A 17,900-nucleotide genomic window follows, 5' to 3' on the forward strand; every position below is an offset into this window, starting at 1 on the left:
CTATTTTGTAAATGACATCGCCAAAGTCGAGGATTGGTAGGATGGTCAGTTTTACAAGGGTATGTTTGGCAGCATGAGTGAAGGATGCTTTGTTGCGAAATAGGAAGCCAATTCTAGATTTAACTTTGGATTGGAGATGTTTGATTTTGGGTCTGGAAGGAGAGTTTACAGAGTTGACACCTAAGTATTTGTAGTTGTCCACGTATTCTAAGTCAGAGCCGTCCAGAGTAGTGATGTTGGACAGGCGGGCAGGTGCGGGTAGCGATCGGTTGAAGAGAATGCATTTAGTTTTACTTGTATTTAAGAGCAATTGGAGGCCACGGAAGGAGAGTTGTATGGCATTGAAGCTTGCCTGGAGGGTTGTTAACACAGTGTCCAAAGAAGGGCCAGAAGTATACAGAATGGTGTCGTCTATATACCATTCTACTCTATTCTACTCATTCCTCTACAGCCATTACCACGAGCCCGTCCTCCCCAATTAAGGTGCCACCAACCTCCTGTGATATATATATATTTATATATTATTTTTTTCCTTATTCAACTTTGTTCAAAATCAGGTCCGTTTGACTTTAAATAACAAAACACTACATTTCCCATTAGGGCTTAGTTCCAAGCTCAGGACTTCCGTTTTTGCGGATATGTCAAGAAGGTGCATACCGTGAACGACTGTTAGGTTAGGTTTGGATATATATATTTTTTTCATATATATTTCATTTTATTTTTTATATGCATTTATTTTTTTACTTTTCAAAATCAGAACTTTGACTTTAAATCGCATAACACTACATTTCCCATGACATCATGTCAGGACTTCCGTGTTCGCGTTTGAATCTGCCAAGAAGGTGCATGCAGCAAACTTCCGTAAGGTTATTTAACTTTCGGCATAACAAAAGAGTGATGTCTGAACTAAAACCTTGTAAGGTCTGTAATTTTACGCGACAACAATCATACGGTTTGGTAGTTCCTTCTCTGGACCAACTAAAGATTAAAGGTACGCTAATGAATGTTGTAAACAGCTGTCTAGCCAACTACAACTAGCTAAGTTAGCTAGCTAAGGTTGTTAACTAACTTTTCTGTAGCTATCTGTGCGTGTGTTATAACAGTTTTGGTAGCTACTATAGATAGTATTCCTGATCAGCTGGGAACATGCATTCCTCCTTAATGAAGACAAGTCATTGTAACTACGTGTCATATAAATAAAACCCCCAATGCAGAATACATTTTGCTAGCCTAGCGCCAGGTAGGTAGGTATCTGTATGTTGCAGCATACGTTGCCACTGTATCAGCTGTTTAATCATATAATGTTTACAGTATCTATTATTCGTTCATTGGGAAATCCACTGGCAGTCAACGATGATCTCTAATATTCGTGAATCATCACTACATTCTGGAAACTGTATGAGCAGCATTTTGCTCTGTGTGCTCTACATATTCGACTTGTACAAACTTGATTGAATTAGATATGGCACTTCAGCAGACCGAGGTAAAATTAGTTGTATACTGGATATTCGGTGTATATCTGTTTTCTCTAGTCAATGGTTATTGAACCAACCATGCCATGAAGATGAAGATATATTTCGGAATCAGGGGTGGATGGAGAACAATCCATACTTTTTTTCTTGTTCGTTTTTTAGGATATCGACAAGGTCCTACCTGATAAGGAATATTTTCTAAGTAAGAGAACATTACACCTTTTAATTTGTTTTTACATTTAACCTATCTTCTCTTGAGATGAAAGTATTTTACTTTAAGATATGAATTGCCACAATTATATTTGTTCTTAAAATTATGTATTTTATTAAAACAGAAATAAAGTAAATAGCCTGAATTATCTTTAAAAAAACGTTTTTTTTAAATTACATTTTTAAATCATACAAATAGGAAAATGTGTCTCTAAAATAAACAGTTGTTCATTTAAGTTCTGGGCCCATACATGTTAAAGGGAAATGTAAAAAAAAAAAAAAAAAAACTTCATTCATAATCTCCAGTACCACATCAACATCCAATGACATCGGTGTGCATTGTGTGCTTTTAACCAGTTGCCTACTAATTGTCTGCTAATTGGTTTATATCATTGGAAGCACTTGTCTTCCTCTATTGTTTTACTACAAAACATAAACATGTGCCACTTTAACATATGTCGATGTTGGGGTGGTGCTGGAGATGACAAACATTAAGTTGAACTATTTAGAAATGTCCATTTAAAAAATATTTATTTATTTATTTATTTAACCAGGTAGGCCAGTTGAGAACAAGTTCTCATTTACAACTGCGACCTGGCCAAGATAAAGCAAAGCACTGACACAAACAACAGAGTTACACATGGAATAAACAAATGTACAGTCAATAACACAATAGAAAGTCTATATACAGTGTGTGCAAATGGTGTGAGGAGGTAAGGCAATAAATAGGCCATAGTAGCAAAGTAATTACAATTTAGCAAATTAACTCTGGAGTGATAAATGTGCAAGTAGAAATATTGGTGTGCAAAAGAAAGTAAATAAAAACAATATGGGGATGAGGTAGATAGATTGGATGGGCTATTTACAGATGGGCTGTGCACAGCTGCAGTGATCAGTTAGCTGCTCTGATAGCTGATGTTTAATGTTAGTGAGGGCAATATAAGTCTCCAACTTCAGCGATTTTTGCAATTCGTTCCAGTCATTGGCAGCAGAGAACTGGAAGGAAAGGCTGCCAAAGTAGGTGTTGGCTTTGGGGATGACCAGTGAGAAAAACCTGCTGGAGCGTGTGCTACCGGTGGGTGTGGTTATCGTGACCAGTGAGCTGAGATAAGGTGGAGCTTTACCTAGCGAAGACTTATAAATGACCTGGAGCCAGTGGGTCTGGCGATGAATATGTAGCGAGGGCCAGCCGACGAGAGCATACAGGTCGCAGTGGTGAGAGTGGTATATGGGGCTTTGGTGACAAAACGGATGGCGCTGTGATAAACTGGATCCAATTTGCTGAGTAGAGTGTTGGAGGCTATTTTGTAAATGACATCGCCGAAGTCGAGGATCAGTAGGATAGTCAGTTTTACGAGGGTATGTTTGGCGGCGTAAGTGAAGGAGGCTTTGTTGCGAAATAGGAATTGGATTGGAGATGGATTGAATGGATAGAATTGGAGATTGGAATTGGATTGTAGATGTTTAATGAGTCTGGAAGGAGAGTTTACAGTCTAGCCAGACACATAGGTATTTGTAGTTGTCCACATATTCTAAGTCAGAACCGTCCAGAGTAGTGATGCTAGTTGGGCGGGTGGGTGCGGGCAGTGATCGGTTGAAAAGCATGCATTTAGTTTTACTAGCGTTTTAAGAGCAGTTGGAGGCCTCAGGATTGTTGTATGGCATTGAAGCTTGCCTGGAGGGTTGTTAACACAGTGTCCAAAGAAGGGCCAGATGTGCACAGAATGGTGTCATCTGCGTAGAGGTGGATCAGGGAATCACCCGGAGCAAGAGCGACATTGTTGATATATACAGAGAAAAGAGTCGGCCCGAGAATTGAACCCTGTGGTACCCCCATAGTGACTGCCAGAGGTCCGGACAACAGGCCCTCCGATTTGACACACTGAACACTATCTGAGAAGTAGTTGGTGAACCAGGCGAGGCAGTCATTTGAGAAACTGAGGCTGTTCAGTCTGCCGATAAGAATACGGTGTGCAATCCGGTTTCCGGGCTGGTCGGCCATGCTCAAGGTGTACCTCAGCCACGCTAAAGGTACTAAACGATATCAACCACCATTGATAAAAGACAGTACTGTGCAGTCGTCTTCATCGGCCTGGCCAAGGCTTTCGACTCTCATCGTACCTCGACAGAGTCGAAATCCTTGGCCAGGTCGATGAAGATGGCTGCACAGTACTGTCTTTTATCAATGGTGGTTATGATATCGTTTAGTACCTTGAGCGTGGTTGACCAGCTCGGAATCCGGATTGCACAGCGGAGAAGTTACGGTGGGATTCAAAATAGTCAGTTTGTTAACTTGACTTTCGAAGACTTTAGAAAGGCAGGAAGGATTTGGATCTAGAGTGTCACCCCCTTTGAAGAGGGGGATGACCACGGCAGCTTTCCAATCTTTAGGAATCTCGGACGATACAAAAGAGAGGTTGAACAGACTGGTAATATGGGTTGCAACAATGGAGGCGGATAATTTTACAGAAGGTACAGAGGGTACAGGTTTTGCAGCTCTTTCAGAACATCTGCTATTTGGGTGAAGGAGAAGCTGAGGAGGCTTGGGCAAGTAGCTGTTGGGGTAGCCAGGTTGAAAGCATGGCTAGCCGTAGAGAAATGCTTATTGAAATGATCGATTATCGTGGATTTATCGGTGGTGACAGTGTTTCCCAGCCTCAGTGCAGTGGGCAGCTGGGAGGAGGTGCTCTTATTCTCCATGGACTTTAGTGTCCCAAAACTTTTGAGTTAGAGCTACAGGATGCAAATTTCTGTTTGAAAAAGCTAGCCTTTGCTTTCCTAACTGACTGCGTGTATTGGTTCCTGACTTCTCTGAAAAGTTGCATATCGCGGGTACTATTCTATGCTAGTCCAGGAAGTTTTTGTGCTGGTCGAGGGCAGTCAGGTCTGGAGTGAACCAAGGGCTATATCTGTTCTTAGTTCTAAAAATAATTGAAAGGCATGCTTATTTTAGATGGTGAGGAAATTACTTTTAAAGAACGTCCAGGCATCCTCTACTGACGGGATGAGGTCAATATCCTTCCAGGATACCCGAGCCAGGTTGATTAGAAAGGCTTGCTCGCAGAAGTGTTTTAGGGAGCGTTTGACAGTGATGAGGGGTGGTCGTTTGACTGCGAACTCATAACGGATGTAGGCAGTGATCGCTGAGATCAGCAGAGGAGAAAACAGCAGTGGATTTGGAGAGCAAGTTGGTCAAGATGTTATGCAAATTAGGCAGTCAAATGAATGACTATCTTACCGATGCGATTCAGTAGGCTACTGACGAGTCACTAAAATAGCAACCAAAAAACAGCATTGTGTGTGTTTGTGGAAAGAAAGGCAAAGATCATAGACCATAGCTATGATTGTAGCTGCTTGTCCTTGTTATGGGGCAGCACTTGATAATTTCCATAGTCATGGCACGCCATTTCTATAAGAGCTATTGACGATTGAAATCTTAAATCTGACTTTTTATTTTATGTAATAAAAACATTGTGGATTGTTTTCCATCCATCCCTGAATCAAAATATACCATCTTCATAGCCATGGAAGGCTTGGTTCAATAGCTCGTGATGAAGAGAACCGAGTATCCAATATAAAACACATTTTACCTCAAACCTCTATGGGACATCCCTTAAATTCCTAAAATGCTACTCACTAGGCGTGGTGCTGTCTTAACAAAGCTCACATCCCTGGCCTGGACACAAGATCTAGAATACTACTAGATAAAGTATAATCATGTGTTTTGTGGTAATACCTACAGTGCCTTCAGAAAGTATTCACACTCCTTGACCTTTTCCACATTTTGTTGTGTTACAGCCTGATTTTAAAATGGATTACGTTGAGATTTTGGGTCACAGTGCAATAGTGTTTTAATATGATTTTTGAATGACTACCTCATCTCTGCACCAGACACATACAATTATCTGTAAGATTCCTCAGTCGAGCAGTGAATTTCAACCACAAAGACCAGCGAGGCTTTCCAAAGCCTCGCAAAGAAGGGCACCTATTGGAAGATGGGGAGGATTGTTATTTTAAAAAACAGACATTGAACATCCCTTTCAGCATGGGTGAAGCTATTAATTACACTTTGGATGGTGTATGTATACACCCGGTCACTATAAAGATACAGGCATCCTTCCTAACTCACTTGCCGGAGAGGAAGGAAAACTGCTCAGGGATTTCACCATGACGCCAATGTTGACGTTAAAACAGAGTTTCATATCTGTGATAGGATGAATCAACAACATTGTAGTTAGTCTACAATACTAACCTAATTGACAGAGTGAAAAAAGGGGAGCTTGTAAAGATATTCCAAAACATCCATCCTGTTTTGAATACAAAGTGTTATCTTTGGGTCAAACACATCACTGAGTACCACTCTTCATATTTTCAAGCATGGCGGTGGCTGCATCGTTATTAAATGTATTTATATAGCCCTTCCTACATCAGCTGATATCTCAAAGTGCTGTACAGAAACCCAGCCTAAAACCCCAAACAGCAAGCAATACAGATGTAGAAGCACGGTGGCTAGGAAAAACTCCCTAGGAAAAAACCTAGATAGGTACCAGGCTATGAGGGATGGCCAGTCCTCTTCTGGCTGTGCCGGGTGAAGATTATATCAGGACATGGCCAAGATGTTCAAATGTTCATAAATGACCAGCATGGTCAAACAGCAAGGAGTCATCATGCCAGGTAGTCCTGAGGCATGGTCCTCCGAGAGAGAGAGAATTAGAGCGAGCATACTTAAATTCACACAGGACACCGGAAAAGGCAGGAGAAATACTCCAGATATAACAGACTGACCCTAACCCCCGACACATAAACTACTGCAGCGTAAATACTGTAGGCTGAGACAGGAGGGGTCAGGAGACACTGTGGCCCCATCTGATGATACCCCCGGACAGGGCCAAACAGGCAGGATATAACCCCACCCACTTTTCCAAAGCACAGCCCCCACACCACTAGAGGGATATCTATAACCACCAACTTACCATCATGAGACAAGGCCGGGTATAGCCCACAAAGTTCTCCGCCACGGCACAACCCAAGGACAGGAAGACCAAGTCAGTGACTCAACCCACTCAAGTGACGCACCCCTCCTAGTGACGGCATGGAAGAGCACCAGTAAGCCAGTGACTCAGCCCCTGTAATAGGGTTAGAGGCAGAGAATCCCAGTGGAGAGAGGGGAACCGGCCAGGCAGAGACAGCAAGGGCGGTTTGTTGCTCCAGTGCCTTTCAGTTCACCTTCACACTCCTGGGCCAGACTACACTCAATAATATGACCCACTGAAGAGATGAGTCTTCAGTAAAGACTTATAAGGTTGAGACCGAGTCTGCATCTCTCACATAGGTAGGCAGACCATTCCATAAAAATGGAGCTCTGTAGGAGAAAGCCCTGCCTCCAGCTGTTTGCTTAGAAATTCTAGGGACAATTAGGAGGCCTGCGTCTTGTTACCGTAGCGTACGTGTCGGTATGTACGGCAAGGCCAAATTGGAAAGATGGGTAGGAGCAAGCCCATATGTTTTGTAGGTTAGCAGTAAAACCTTGAAATCAGCCCTTGCCTTAACAGGAAGCCAGTGTCGGGAGGCCAGCACTGGAGTAATATTATCAAATTTTTGGTTCTAGTCAGGATTCTTGCAGCCATATTTATCACTAACTGAAGTTTATTTAGTGCTTTATCCGGGTAGCCGGAAAGTAGAACATTGCAGTAGTCTAGACCTAGAAGTGACAAAAGCATGGATACATTTTTCTGAATCATTTTTGGACAGAAAACGTCTGAGTTTTGCAATGTTACGTAGATTAAAATAAGCTGTCCTTGAAACAGTCTTGATATGTTCGTCAAAAGAGAAATCAGGGTCCAGAGTAACGCCGAGGTCCTTCAGTTTTATTTGAGACTGTACAACCATCAAGATTAATTGTCAGATTCAACAGAAGATCTCTTTTGTTTCTTGGGACCTAGAACAAGCATCTCTGTTTTGTCCGATTTTAAAAGTAGAAAGTTTGCAGCCATGCACTTCCTTATGACTGAAATGCAGGCTTCCAGCGAGTGCAATTTTGGGGCTTCACCATGTTTCATCAAAATGTACAGCTGTGTGTCATCCGCATAGCAGTGAAAGTTACCATTATGTTTACGAATGACATCCCCAAAAGGTAAAATATATATTGAAAACAATAGTGGCCCTAAAATGGAACCTTGAGTGACACCGAAATTTACAGTTGATTTGTCCGACAGATAAGATCTAAACCAGGCCAGAACTTGTCCGTGTAGACCAATTTGGGTTTCCAATCTGTCCAAAAGAATGTGATCGAGGGTATCAAAAGCAGCACTGAGGTCTAGGAGCACGAGGGCAGATGCAGAGCCTCGGTCTGACGCCATTAAGAGGTAATTTACAATCATCACAAGTGCAGTCTCAGTGCTATGATGGGGTCTAAAACCAGCCTGAAGCATTTTGTATACATTGTCTTCAGGAAGGCAGTGAGTTGCTGCGCAACAGCCTTTTCTAAAAAATATGAGAGGAATGGAAGATTCGATATAGGCAGATTTTAGTTTATATTTTCTGGGTCAAGGTTTGGCTTTTTCAAGAGAGGCTTTATTACTGCCACTTTTAGTGAGTTTGGTACACATCCGGTGGATAGAGAGCCGTTTATTATGGTCAACATAGGAGGGCCAAGCACAGGAAGCAGCTCTTTCAGTAGTTTAGTTGGAATAGGGTCCAGTATGCAGCTTGAAGGTTTAGAGGCCATGATTATTTTCATCATTGTGTCAAGAGATATAGTACTAAACACTTGAGTGTCTCCCTTGATCCTATGTCCTGACAGAGTTGTGCAGACTCAGGACAGCTGAGCTTTGGAGTAATACGCAGATTTAAAGAGGAGTCCATAATTTGCTTTCTAATAATCATGATCTTTTCCTCAAAGAAGTTCATGAATTTATTACTGCTGAAGTGAAAGCCATCCTCTCGAGGAATGCTGCTTCTTAGTTAGCTTTGTGACAATATCAAAAATACATTTTGGATTGTTGTTATTCTCTTCTTCGATACTGCACGGTACTGTCTTTCGAAGCTAGTCGGAAGTCTTCCAGTTTGGTGTGGCACCATTTCCGTTCCAATTATCTGGAAGCTTGCTTCAGAGCTCGGGTATTTTCTGTATACCAGGGAGCTAGTTTCTTGTGACAAATGTTTGTAGGGGTGCATCTAGGGTATTGCTCAAGGTTAAATTGAGTTCCTCAGTTAGGTGGTTGTTACAAATCCCTTTTGGCCCAACAGTCTATGGGGGGATGGTAATGAGACCCATAACATAACTCAGGCAAATTATAATAGTGACAAAGTAAAAAAGTGTGAACGAAATAACCAGGACAACTGAAATCTACCGTCAAACTCAAGGTTTATTTGAAAACACACGGTAAGTGTTTGTGTGTGGGGGGGGGGGGGGGAAGCAGGAAAAGGGGCTGAGCTGGACCCAAGGAAAGAAACAATAAGTATTCAAAAACACCCCTAAGCAAGACAAGCCTACTTTAACAACAGCTAACTAACCAAAAATACAGTGGGTGGTCCGCCCAGTTCTAACTAGTGTATTTAACAAAGTCTAACTACGGTAGTGTATGCCCATGGGCAACTTGTCTTGTTTTCCCCTTTTCCCACCAGCAAACAAACGAACACCATAACCAAAAACAATACTCACAGGTGAGGACAAAATGCTATGGAGGTGCTCAAACAAAAAAGAGAGGTTAATACACAAAGAGAGAGTGAAACACAGAGACCTAGAGACATGGCATTTTCAGAGAGATTGAGCTCTAGAGCAAACAACTGACAGGGTTTTTAAACCAAGGGAAAGGAACTGTGATAGAAACAAGAGGAGGTATGTCTTGTGATTGATGATTGGATTGGTGACTGATTGGGGAGTGAGGATTTTCACCTGTGAGGGGAGGAGAGAAAAGAAACACACACACAGGATACACACACAGGATACTTGTATCCGTAACATTGGTTAACTGATTTTTGTCCTCTGACGTCCGTAGGCAGAGGGAGTCTGGAAGGGCATCAAGGAATCTTTGGGTTGTCTGAGAATTTTATAGCACAACTTTTGATGATCCTTGGTTGGGGTCTGAGCAGATTTGTTGCGATTGCAAATGTAATAAAATGGTGGTCCGATAGTCCAGGATTTTGAGGAAAACATTTATTCCATGGGACAAAACTAGGTCCAGAGTATGACTGTGGCAGTGAGTAGGTCCGGAGACATGTTGGACAAAACCCACTGAGTCGATGATGGCTCTGAAAGACTTTTGAGTGGGTTTGTGGACTTTTCCATGTGAATGTTAAAGTCACCAAAACTTAGAATATTATCTGCTATGACTACAAGGTCCGATAGGAATTCAGGGAACTCAGTGGGGAATGCTGTATATGGCCCAGGAGGCCTGTAAACCGTAGCTATAAAAAGTGAGTAGGCTGCAAAGATTTCATGACTAGAAGCTCAAAAGACGAAAGCATAGTTTTTTATTTTTTTGTAACTTGAAATGTGCTATCGTAAATGTTAGCAACACCTCCGCCTTTGTGGGATGCGCGGGGGATATGGTCACTAGTGTAACCAGGAGGTGAGGCCTCATTTAACACAGTAAATTCATCAGGCTTAAGCCATGTTTCAGTCAGGCCAATCACATCAAGATTATGATCAGTGATGAGTTCATTGACTATAACTGCCTTGGAAGTGAGGGATCTAACATTAAGTAGCCCTATTTTGAGATGTGAGCTATCACAATAATAATAATCACAATATCTCTTTCAATAATGGCAGGAATGGAGGAGGTCTTTACTCTAGTGAGATTGCTAAGGAGAACACTGCCATGTTTAGTTTTGCCCAACCTAGGTCGAGGTACAGACACGGTCTCAATGGGGATAGCTGAGCTGACTACACTGATTGTGCTAGTGGCAGACTCCACTAAGCTGGCAGGCTGGCTAACAGCCTGATGCCTGGCCTGCACCCTATTTCATTGTGGAGCTAGGAGAGTTAGAGCCCTGTCTATGTTCATTATGGGTATGCTTGTCATTGAAAAGGACTAGGGAGTTTTTTAGGATAAAAATAAATGGAATAGAGCTAATCACAAGCAAAATCTTAGAGGAAAACCTGGCTGTCTGCTTTTCAACATATACTAGAAGACAAATTCACCTTTCAGCAGGACCTAAAACACAAGGTCAAATATACACTGGAGTTGCTTCAAGACAACATTTAATGTTCCTGGGTGGTCTGGTTACAGTTTTAGCTGAAATCGACTTGAACATCTATGGCAAACTTGACAATGGCTGTCTAGCAATGATCAACAACCAATTTGACAGAGCTTGAATAATGTAAAAATGTTGTACAATCCAGGTGTGCAAAGCTCTTAGAGACGTACCTAGAAAAGACTCACAGCTGTAATCGCTGCCAAAGGTGATTCTAACATGTATTCACTCATGGATTTGAATACTTATGTAAATGAGGTATTTCTGTATTTGATTTTTCAATACATTTGCAACAGTTTCTAAAAACATGATTGTCATTATGGGGTATTGTGTGTAGATGGGTGAGAAACAAATCTATTTAATCAATTTGGAATTCAGGCTGTAACACAACAAAATGAGGAATAAGTCAAGTGGTGTGGATACTTTCTGAATGCACTGTAGCTATATAATAATGCAAGTAAGTACTGTACCAAACTAACAGTGATGTAAATAGGGGCGGCAGGTAGCCTAGTGGTTAGAGCATTGGGCCAGTAACTGAAAGGTTGCTAGATCGAATCCCCAAGCTGAAAAGGTATAAATCTGTCATTCTGCCCCTGAACAAGGCAGTTAACCCACTGTTCCTAGGCCGTCATTGTAAATAAGAATTTGTTCTTAACTGACTTGCCTCGTTAAATAAAGGTTAATAAAAAAATCAAGTGGGGTGTAAACTCTGATCGCTGGTCTGCACAAAGTAGAACATTGATGGGCAAAAAGAAAACGTTGGTAAACTGCGTTTACCCTCCGCTACACAACTGCAAACTACAAATGAAAGATAGCAACACACTTCATCTAGGCCTATTACACTCCAGTGAGCATGCAGCAATGCAGAAGTGCAATGTTCCACTTAACTGTCTCTCAGCCACAAATGGTGCCCTGTACTGCTTCTGCATTCATCCCTGTCAGGTGCTTCTGATATCAATAAGTTAGCAAAGGTTAGCTTAAAGGGCTATGGGTTTCAGGGAATCCCCCTGGGGTATGTTTTGCCTATTGTGACTTTTGTCATCATACTATGTTTTCTGACCATTTATATTCATGAAGTGCTCATGACACTCATGCAGGTGGTATGATCAGGGTGTCAAGGTTAAATACTGCTACGCATATAGTTGTCATTACATTATTACATTTATCATTTCTAAGTTATGAGTGATGCATGCTATGAAGCTCTTGTTATGGTGGCAAGTTCAAGTAAAGTGTCAGTAATCATTCATTCCATATACATGTTTTATGTACCTGCAATTTTCTGTAATTCTACCTCCCAGGAAGCGAATCTCTTGGGTTTAGCCCAAGTACCTCCGTCTCTGTGGTATTAGAAGATGATGGGACAATAGTTGAAGATGAGGCCTATTTCTTGTGCTTACCTACAAACACAAAGTTTATGCTCTTGCATGAAAAAGAGACGTGGGCCCCACTACGAAGAAGTAAGCTTTTTCTGTTCTGTCAATGCAAATATGTATTGTCATATTAGGCTATAGTCATTGTTTAAGCCTACTATTGTGTGATCCGTCATTTTGCGGTTTCTAAGTTGATCTATCTGCAGTTTGAGCCAACCTCTTGGGAAAGCACATCCTCTGACATTATATGCCTATATTCCAAGAGTATGTTTGTTTCTTTGCTTGTTTTTTGAGCTAACTAGTTAACTCTGTTCTTTCATTACGTGGCATTGGTCATCGGTCTTAGCTCTCCCAGGTTGCATTCCCATACTAACGCATAGTGATTTTATACCATGCTACTGTAGTTGATGGCGGCACAGCTTGGATGACCAGGGAGTCTGTGAATCTTGAGAGCGATGCTGTGGATAGCTCAGTCAGTGGGATCGAGCCCTGGTTCTACCTGGCCCAGCAACTCAAGAAGGACCTGGCCAGCATCATACTGATGTCGGAGGCAGAATTACAAGTAGGGTAACCTCAATAACATTTCCACCTCCATCCCCCCTCTCACATTTAAATGTATGAATATAGAATATCTTGTTAAATTTAGGTCCTATTCCATCAGATAAAAACAACATTTATGGCTACAGCGGGTATGGTATAAATATTGTGTATACTACTTCAATACAAAGCCCTCTTTGCATTATGTTTATGTGCTTGAGGATAGCTGTATGTGTAATAGCGAGAATAACTATACATGTTGCGTGTTCCAGACCCTAGTGGACGTGCCTTGTTTAGAGCTGGCCTCAGCCCTGGGCTTCCCGGAGAGGAAGGCGCTGAATCTCCAGGACACTCTACAGAGAGTGTTGGACCGCAGGGAGGAAGAGCGACAGTCCAAGGAACTGCTCCAGCTCTACCTCAAGGCAGTGGAGAGAGAAGACAGTCAAGAGGCAGAGCCTAGAAATGACGGTGAGAGCGCTATCAGGAATAAAATGGGATCAATCTGTTAGAAGATCCACCTATGTGAGTGGAAATGCCATTTGAAGTGAGGGAAGGCATTTTAACTTCAACTCAAAAGTTGTGATAGTTTATGTAAAAGCAGTATGTGGCTTTTTTGTCACTAGATGGAGCCATTCTTTAAGCAATAGACAACTAGCCCTGAAATATTGCCTCTAAACCTCTGGCTCAGCCAAGTTGTGTTGTGAGAGTGATCGTGTTCTACCATAACCCATGTCTCACAGGGTCAGGTGATGGGGATGTGACAGACGGGCTGGCGGTAGATCCGGCATCAGGATTCATGTCCAGAACGCTGATGGTTCTCAAGGGTAAAACGAGCCCTGAGACCAGGCTCTCCAATGAGGAGCTGCAGGTATGTCACAAAGACCAACGGCTAAACGCTGCATTTGGTTATACAGGATCACATTAATAGACTAAAGTGGACCCCTCTCCTTGTCTACTCTCCTTAATCTGCATTGATATGAAAGGGCATGCATTGTGAAAACAAAGTCCCTGGTAGGTATCCACAGTATCACAGTGATATGTCCTAAGTTATTCAGTTTAGTGCACAGAAAAAAACGAACAGGAGAGAAATACTTTCCATTATTTAGATGTACTGGATTGCGTCCCAATTCTCCTGAAAGGGTTCACTTCTCCCCACGTATTTTAAAGCATTGGATTAGTGTAAGCATAGGTTAGAGGGAGTTTATTACACAGCTCCTTCCCTTTTAAATCCATGAAGGGAAGTGAACAAACGCACAGTTAAGGTAGAAGGGTAGAGAATTTGGACGCATGAAATTGTTTCTATTGTCATGTGGTGACATGAGCGAAATGTGAAGGCTACAACTACAGTATATGTGAGAATTTCTATATTCTGTCCACTTGGTGGCACTATCCCTCTGCACTCTTGATTTCAGTATACACAGCATGTGAAAATAGGCTGCCTAAGTACATATTTTATCAAGTTGTTAACTCTATCACCAAACCAAACTACATACATGTATTTTTTTTAGTACAAGTGTCTGTAAATATGCCAAGTAATCCTGACAACAAAAAATAAGTTTAGAGCAGTTCTAATAACATCACTCTATACCAAGGAATTGCATTTCTTATATTGAATACCATTTTTGTCCCAACTGTATCTGTTTGAAATCCAAGATCAAGGGCTTTTCACAACACTAAGTATACTCTGAGCCTCTTGTCTCCCAAGTCAATTATCTGTAAAACAATATCAATTACATTGAACATAATGAATGTAAGAACATTTACTTATTAAGTCCGCATTATATTATTCCAATGTGGTCCATTGACATTCATGAACCATGAGCAACTAATGCAAATCTCTGCCATGTCTATACAGCGCAGAGACTATCCTATCCCCCATCTCTGCCATGTCTATACAGCGCAGAGACTATCCTATCCCCAATCTCTACACTTCTGTCAATCTCAGAATAGATTGCGGTTCTGATTTTAGCTGTATACAACATGAAATAAACCAAACCAAAATGTTGTCAACTGCAGATGGTGGTGAACAAAGGTGCACGGGCCATGGAGCAAGTTCTGGGCTGGGACTCTGAGAGGACATTGGTGCTGCTACAGGCATGCGAGGAGCAACTGAGCAGGCGGCTCCAGCAGGTTCAGGCCATACAGGACCTCCGTAGCCACACACAACAACAGGACAGCACGCAGCCCTCCGATAAGAGCCAAGCCACACAAGCCAAGCGCATGAAGTAAGTAAGGGGTAGGGGGAAGTTGCCACTACACGCTGATCTTTGGTGAGTTTAGCGTTTTCCCACTTATGGTTAGGATTAGGGAAGGGGAAACTGATCCTAAATCTGTACTTAGGGAAACTTCACCCCAGAGCCAGCTAGTAATACCCCTCTGTCTCTGACCACAGAACACACACTATCTGCCTTAAGACTGAGACGATAAGTATTTTGATGGTAAAGCATTTTTTCTTGAAATCGAACAATGACCATGAGGTTAAAGTGCACACTGTGAGCATTAACTTGAGGGTATTTATCTATATCGGGTGAACCATGTAGAAATTCGGTCACTTTTTGTACATGGTCCCCCCCAATTCACTTATTTGTGCGTTTTAAAGTAGTAAAATGTTAAGTATTTGGTCCCATATTTGTAGCACACAAAGACTACATCAAGATTGTGACTACAACTATGTTGGATTATCCTGACTGAATTGTGAATAATGATGAGTGGGAAAGTTACAGATGCAAAAATATCATTCCCCCAAGGCATACTAACCTCTCACCATTATAATAACAGGGGAGGTTAGCATTTTGGGGGGGGTTTATGATATTTGTGCATCTAACTTTCTCACTCATTGTTCACGTTTCATTCAGGATTATCCATAATCATGGTAGCATCCATATTCATGTAAAAGTGTTAGAAATTCAGAAACAAATTCTGTTTTTATTTACAATAAAAATGAGGCAATAAATTGTTTACCATTCATTTCTAATGGGCACAAATAATCTGAAACACAACCAAACCAAAAAGCAAATGCATCCACCAAGTTTGTAGAGTCAAAATCTTGATGTAATTATTGCGTGCTAGGAATATGGGACCGAATACTAAACTTTTGACTACTTTAATAAACATATAAGTGAATGTGTCGTAATACCTTTGGTATCCTAAAATCGGGGGACTATGTCCAAAAAGTGCTGTAATTTCGAAACAGTTCACCCGATATGGATGAAAATAACCTCAAATTAAATCTGACAGTCTGCACTTTTCCTCATAGTAATTGCTTGATTTCAAGTCCAAACTTTGAGTATAGAGCCAAAATAAGAATAAATGCTTCACTGTCCCAATAATTACGGAGGGCACTGTATATCGCCTCCTGGTATCAATAAATGCTCATAAACGCTGACATTATTTGCCAAATGGCTTTGGTGCCCCTTTTGTGAGTAAACCACATGATGGCTATCTCTTTAGGTACATTAAGTAGAAGTGTTATTAGCATAGGTAGATGTTAATGACCAGAACAATTAGGGATGGACCAACTGTGCAACCCTTTTGATATGTTGTCTTGGTCTACTCCTCTGGTACTTTACCTACTCAGGAGCAAAGTGTGACACAATACCTGATTCTTGCCCCTGGAAGCTGTAACAAAATTATGGTTGATGTTAACTTAAATTGTAAGCAAATACCTTGGACAATCCATTTGTGTCAAAGATTAGTAACCCAGTAATCTGTTGACATTATATTTAATCCTATTTTCCTGAAGATTTAAAATGAGAGCTAATTGTTCCATTCCTGTCAATTTTGTATACTGAATCGTTGATATGCCTCCTAAAACCTTGCCAAATACTTAGCCTATTTCTTCGGCCTATTTTGCTTTCCCTTTTGACTCTACTTGTTTTGACTGCTCTGCATATTATTAACCAATATACATCAAATATAACAAATTCATTCTTTTTGGGAAACAACCAGAATTGGTTTATCTATCTGTACTTAAACCCTGTAAATGTAGGAATGTTAATGTAAGAAAGGATATCAGATTTGACATGTAATTGTGATGTAAGCGTGCATCCGTGTAGTGTGGGCCCATGTGAGCTATCTGGTTGTATTGACAGGACATCCTTGTTAATAGAACAGACTTAAAGGGCTGTAAGATCACATTTGAAACCAGTCGTTTACAACAAGGACATGGGGCCAGCAAGGAGGCACATGTCATGACAATGAGATGTCAACAGATTTATATATACTGAAAAGTGTATTGAAGGCATTTATGGTGACAAATGGATGGGGAAACATGTTATGTATTATGATGTGATTCTTGCACTCCACGTGAATATTAATTGAAATGCTCTGAAGTCCGTTACGCACTCGTTATTGCTTCCAAAGTTCCTTGAAAGAAAAAGGTGTGTGTTCAGTTTGAAATGGTGTATCTTGGGAGCCCTCTGTATGAAATGAATGAACATGTACGTACTGTACATATATTTTATCATTGAGCCACAGAGTTGTGTAATCAAAGTTTTGCATTGTGATTAATGAGGCTTTTTTTTATGGAACTGTTTAAAATGGAACTGACGTGGCAAGCGGAGTGTGTTAAGTATGACAGCTTTTCTACAATAAAGCGCACAATCCTGACATCACTGTGTTTTCATTCACAACTTTTTCATTTACTGCTTGTTATTTTTTCCAGTGTATATAAAAATGTGCTTCCCATCCATGGACAGAAGAATGTAATGCTGTGTGTTTTTTAATGAGCTAAAGGATATAGAGGATGGCCTCAGGAAGACTAGAGGAAGGCCAATATAGGACATTTGATCCACCATTAAATGGTCAACTTAACTCACGGCTTGTGATGCCAAGATACTCTTCTACGTATCGTCGATATATTGGTCCAGAAAAAAAACGTTATGGTTTGTTGATATTCAATGAAGTTATTTTATATGTCATGGCATGTACATTGTTTGGCCCTAAGATACAATTGTAAAGGAATAATGATGGGTGTGAGGGAAAAGAGGTGACTGGCTATGTACTGTTGCTGTATGTGTCTGGACAGTCAGTTGATGGGTTTTATGGTGTGCACAATTCCTGTGACATTACCTCCGCTTAACCAGTATTCCCGGAATGAGCAGAAGTGACATGT

At 41.1% G+C, this 17,900-nt stretch overlaps 1 protein-coding gene across 1 annotated transcript in view; it reads left to right on the top strand.

Annotated features, from left to right (window-relative positions):
• Window positions 1-788: 788 nt before the first annotated feature.
• Window positions 789-17,900, top strand: part of dffa (DNA fragmentation factor, alpha polypeptide) — a 29,586-nt gene continuing 12,474 nt past the window's right edge. The window contains exons 1-6 of the mRNA XM_064922919.1: window positions 789-991; window positions 12,179-12,337; window positions 12,655-12,812; window positions 13,060-13,255; window positions 13,528-13,655; window positions 14,804-15,012. Of these exons, the coding sequence (XP_064778991.1) occupies window positions 802-991; window positions 12,179-12,337; window positions 12,655-12,812; window positions 13,060-13,255; window positions 13,528-13,655; window positions 14,804-15,012 (1,040 nt within the window). The 5' untranslated portion in view covers window positions 789-801. The remainder of the gene's footprint in view (window positions 992-12,178; window positions 12,338-12,654; window positions 12,813-13,059; window positions 13,256-13,527; window positions 13,656-14,803; window positions 15,013-17,900) is intronic.

This window comes from Oncorhynchus masou, chromosome 18 (genome assembly GCF_036934945.1).
Source record: "Oncorhynchus masou masou isolate Uvic2021 chromosome 18, UVic_Omas_1.1, whole genome shotgun sequence".
Lineage (NCBI taxonomy): Eukaryota > Metazoa > Chordata > Actinopteri > Salmoniformes > Salmonidae > Oncorhynchus > Oncorhynchus masou.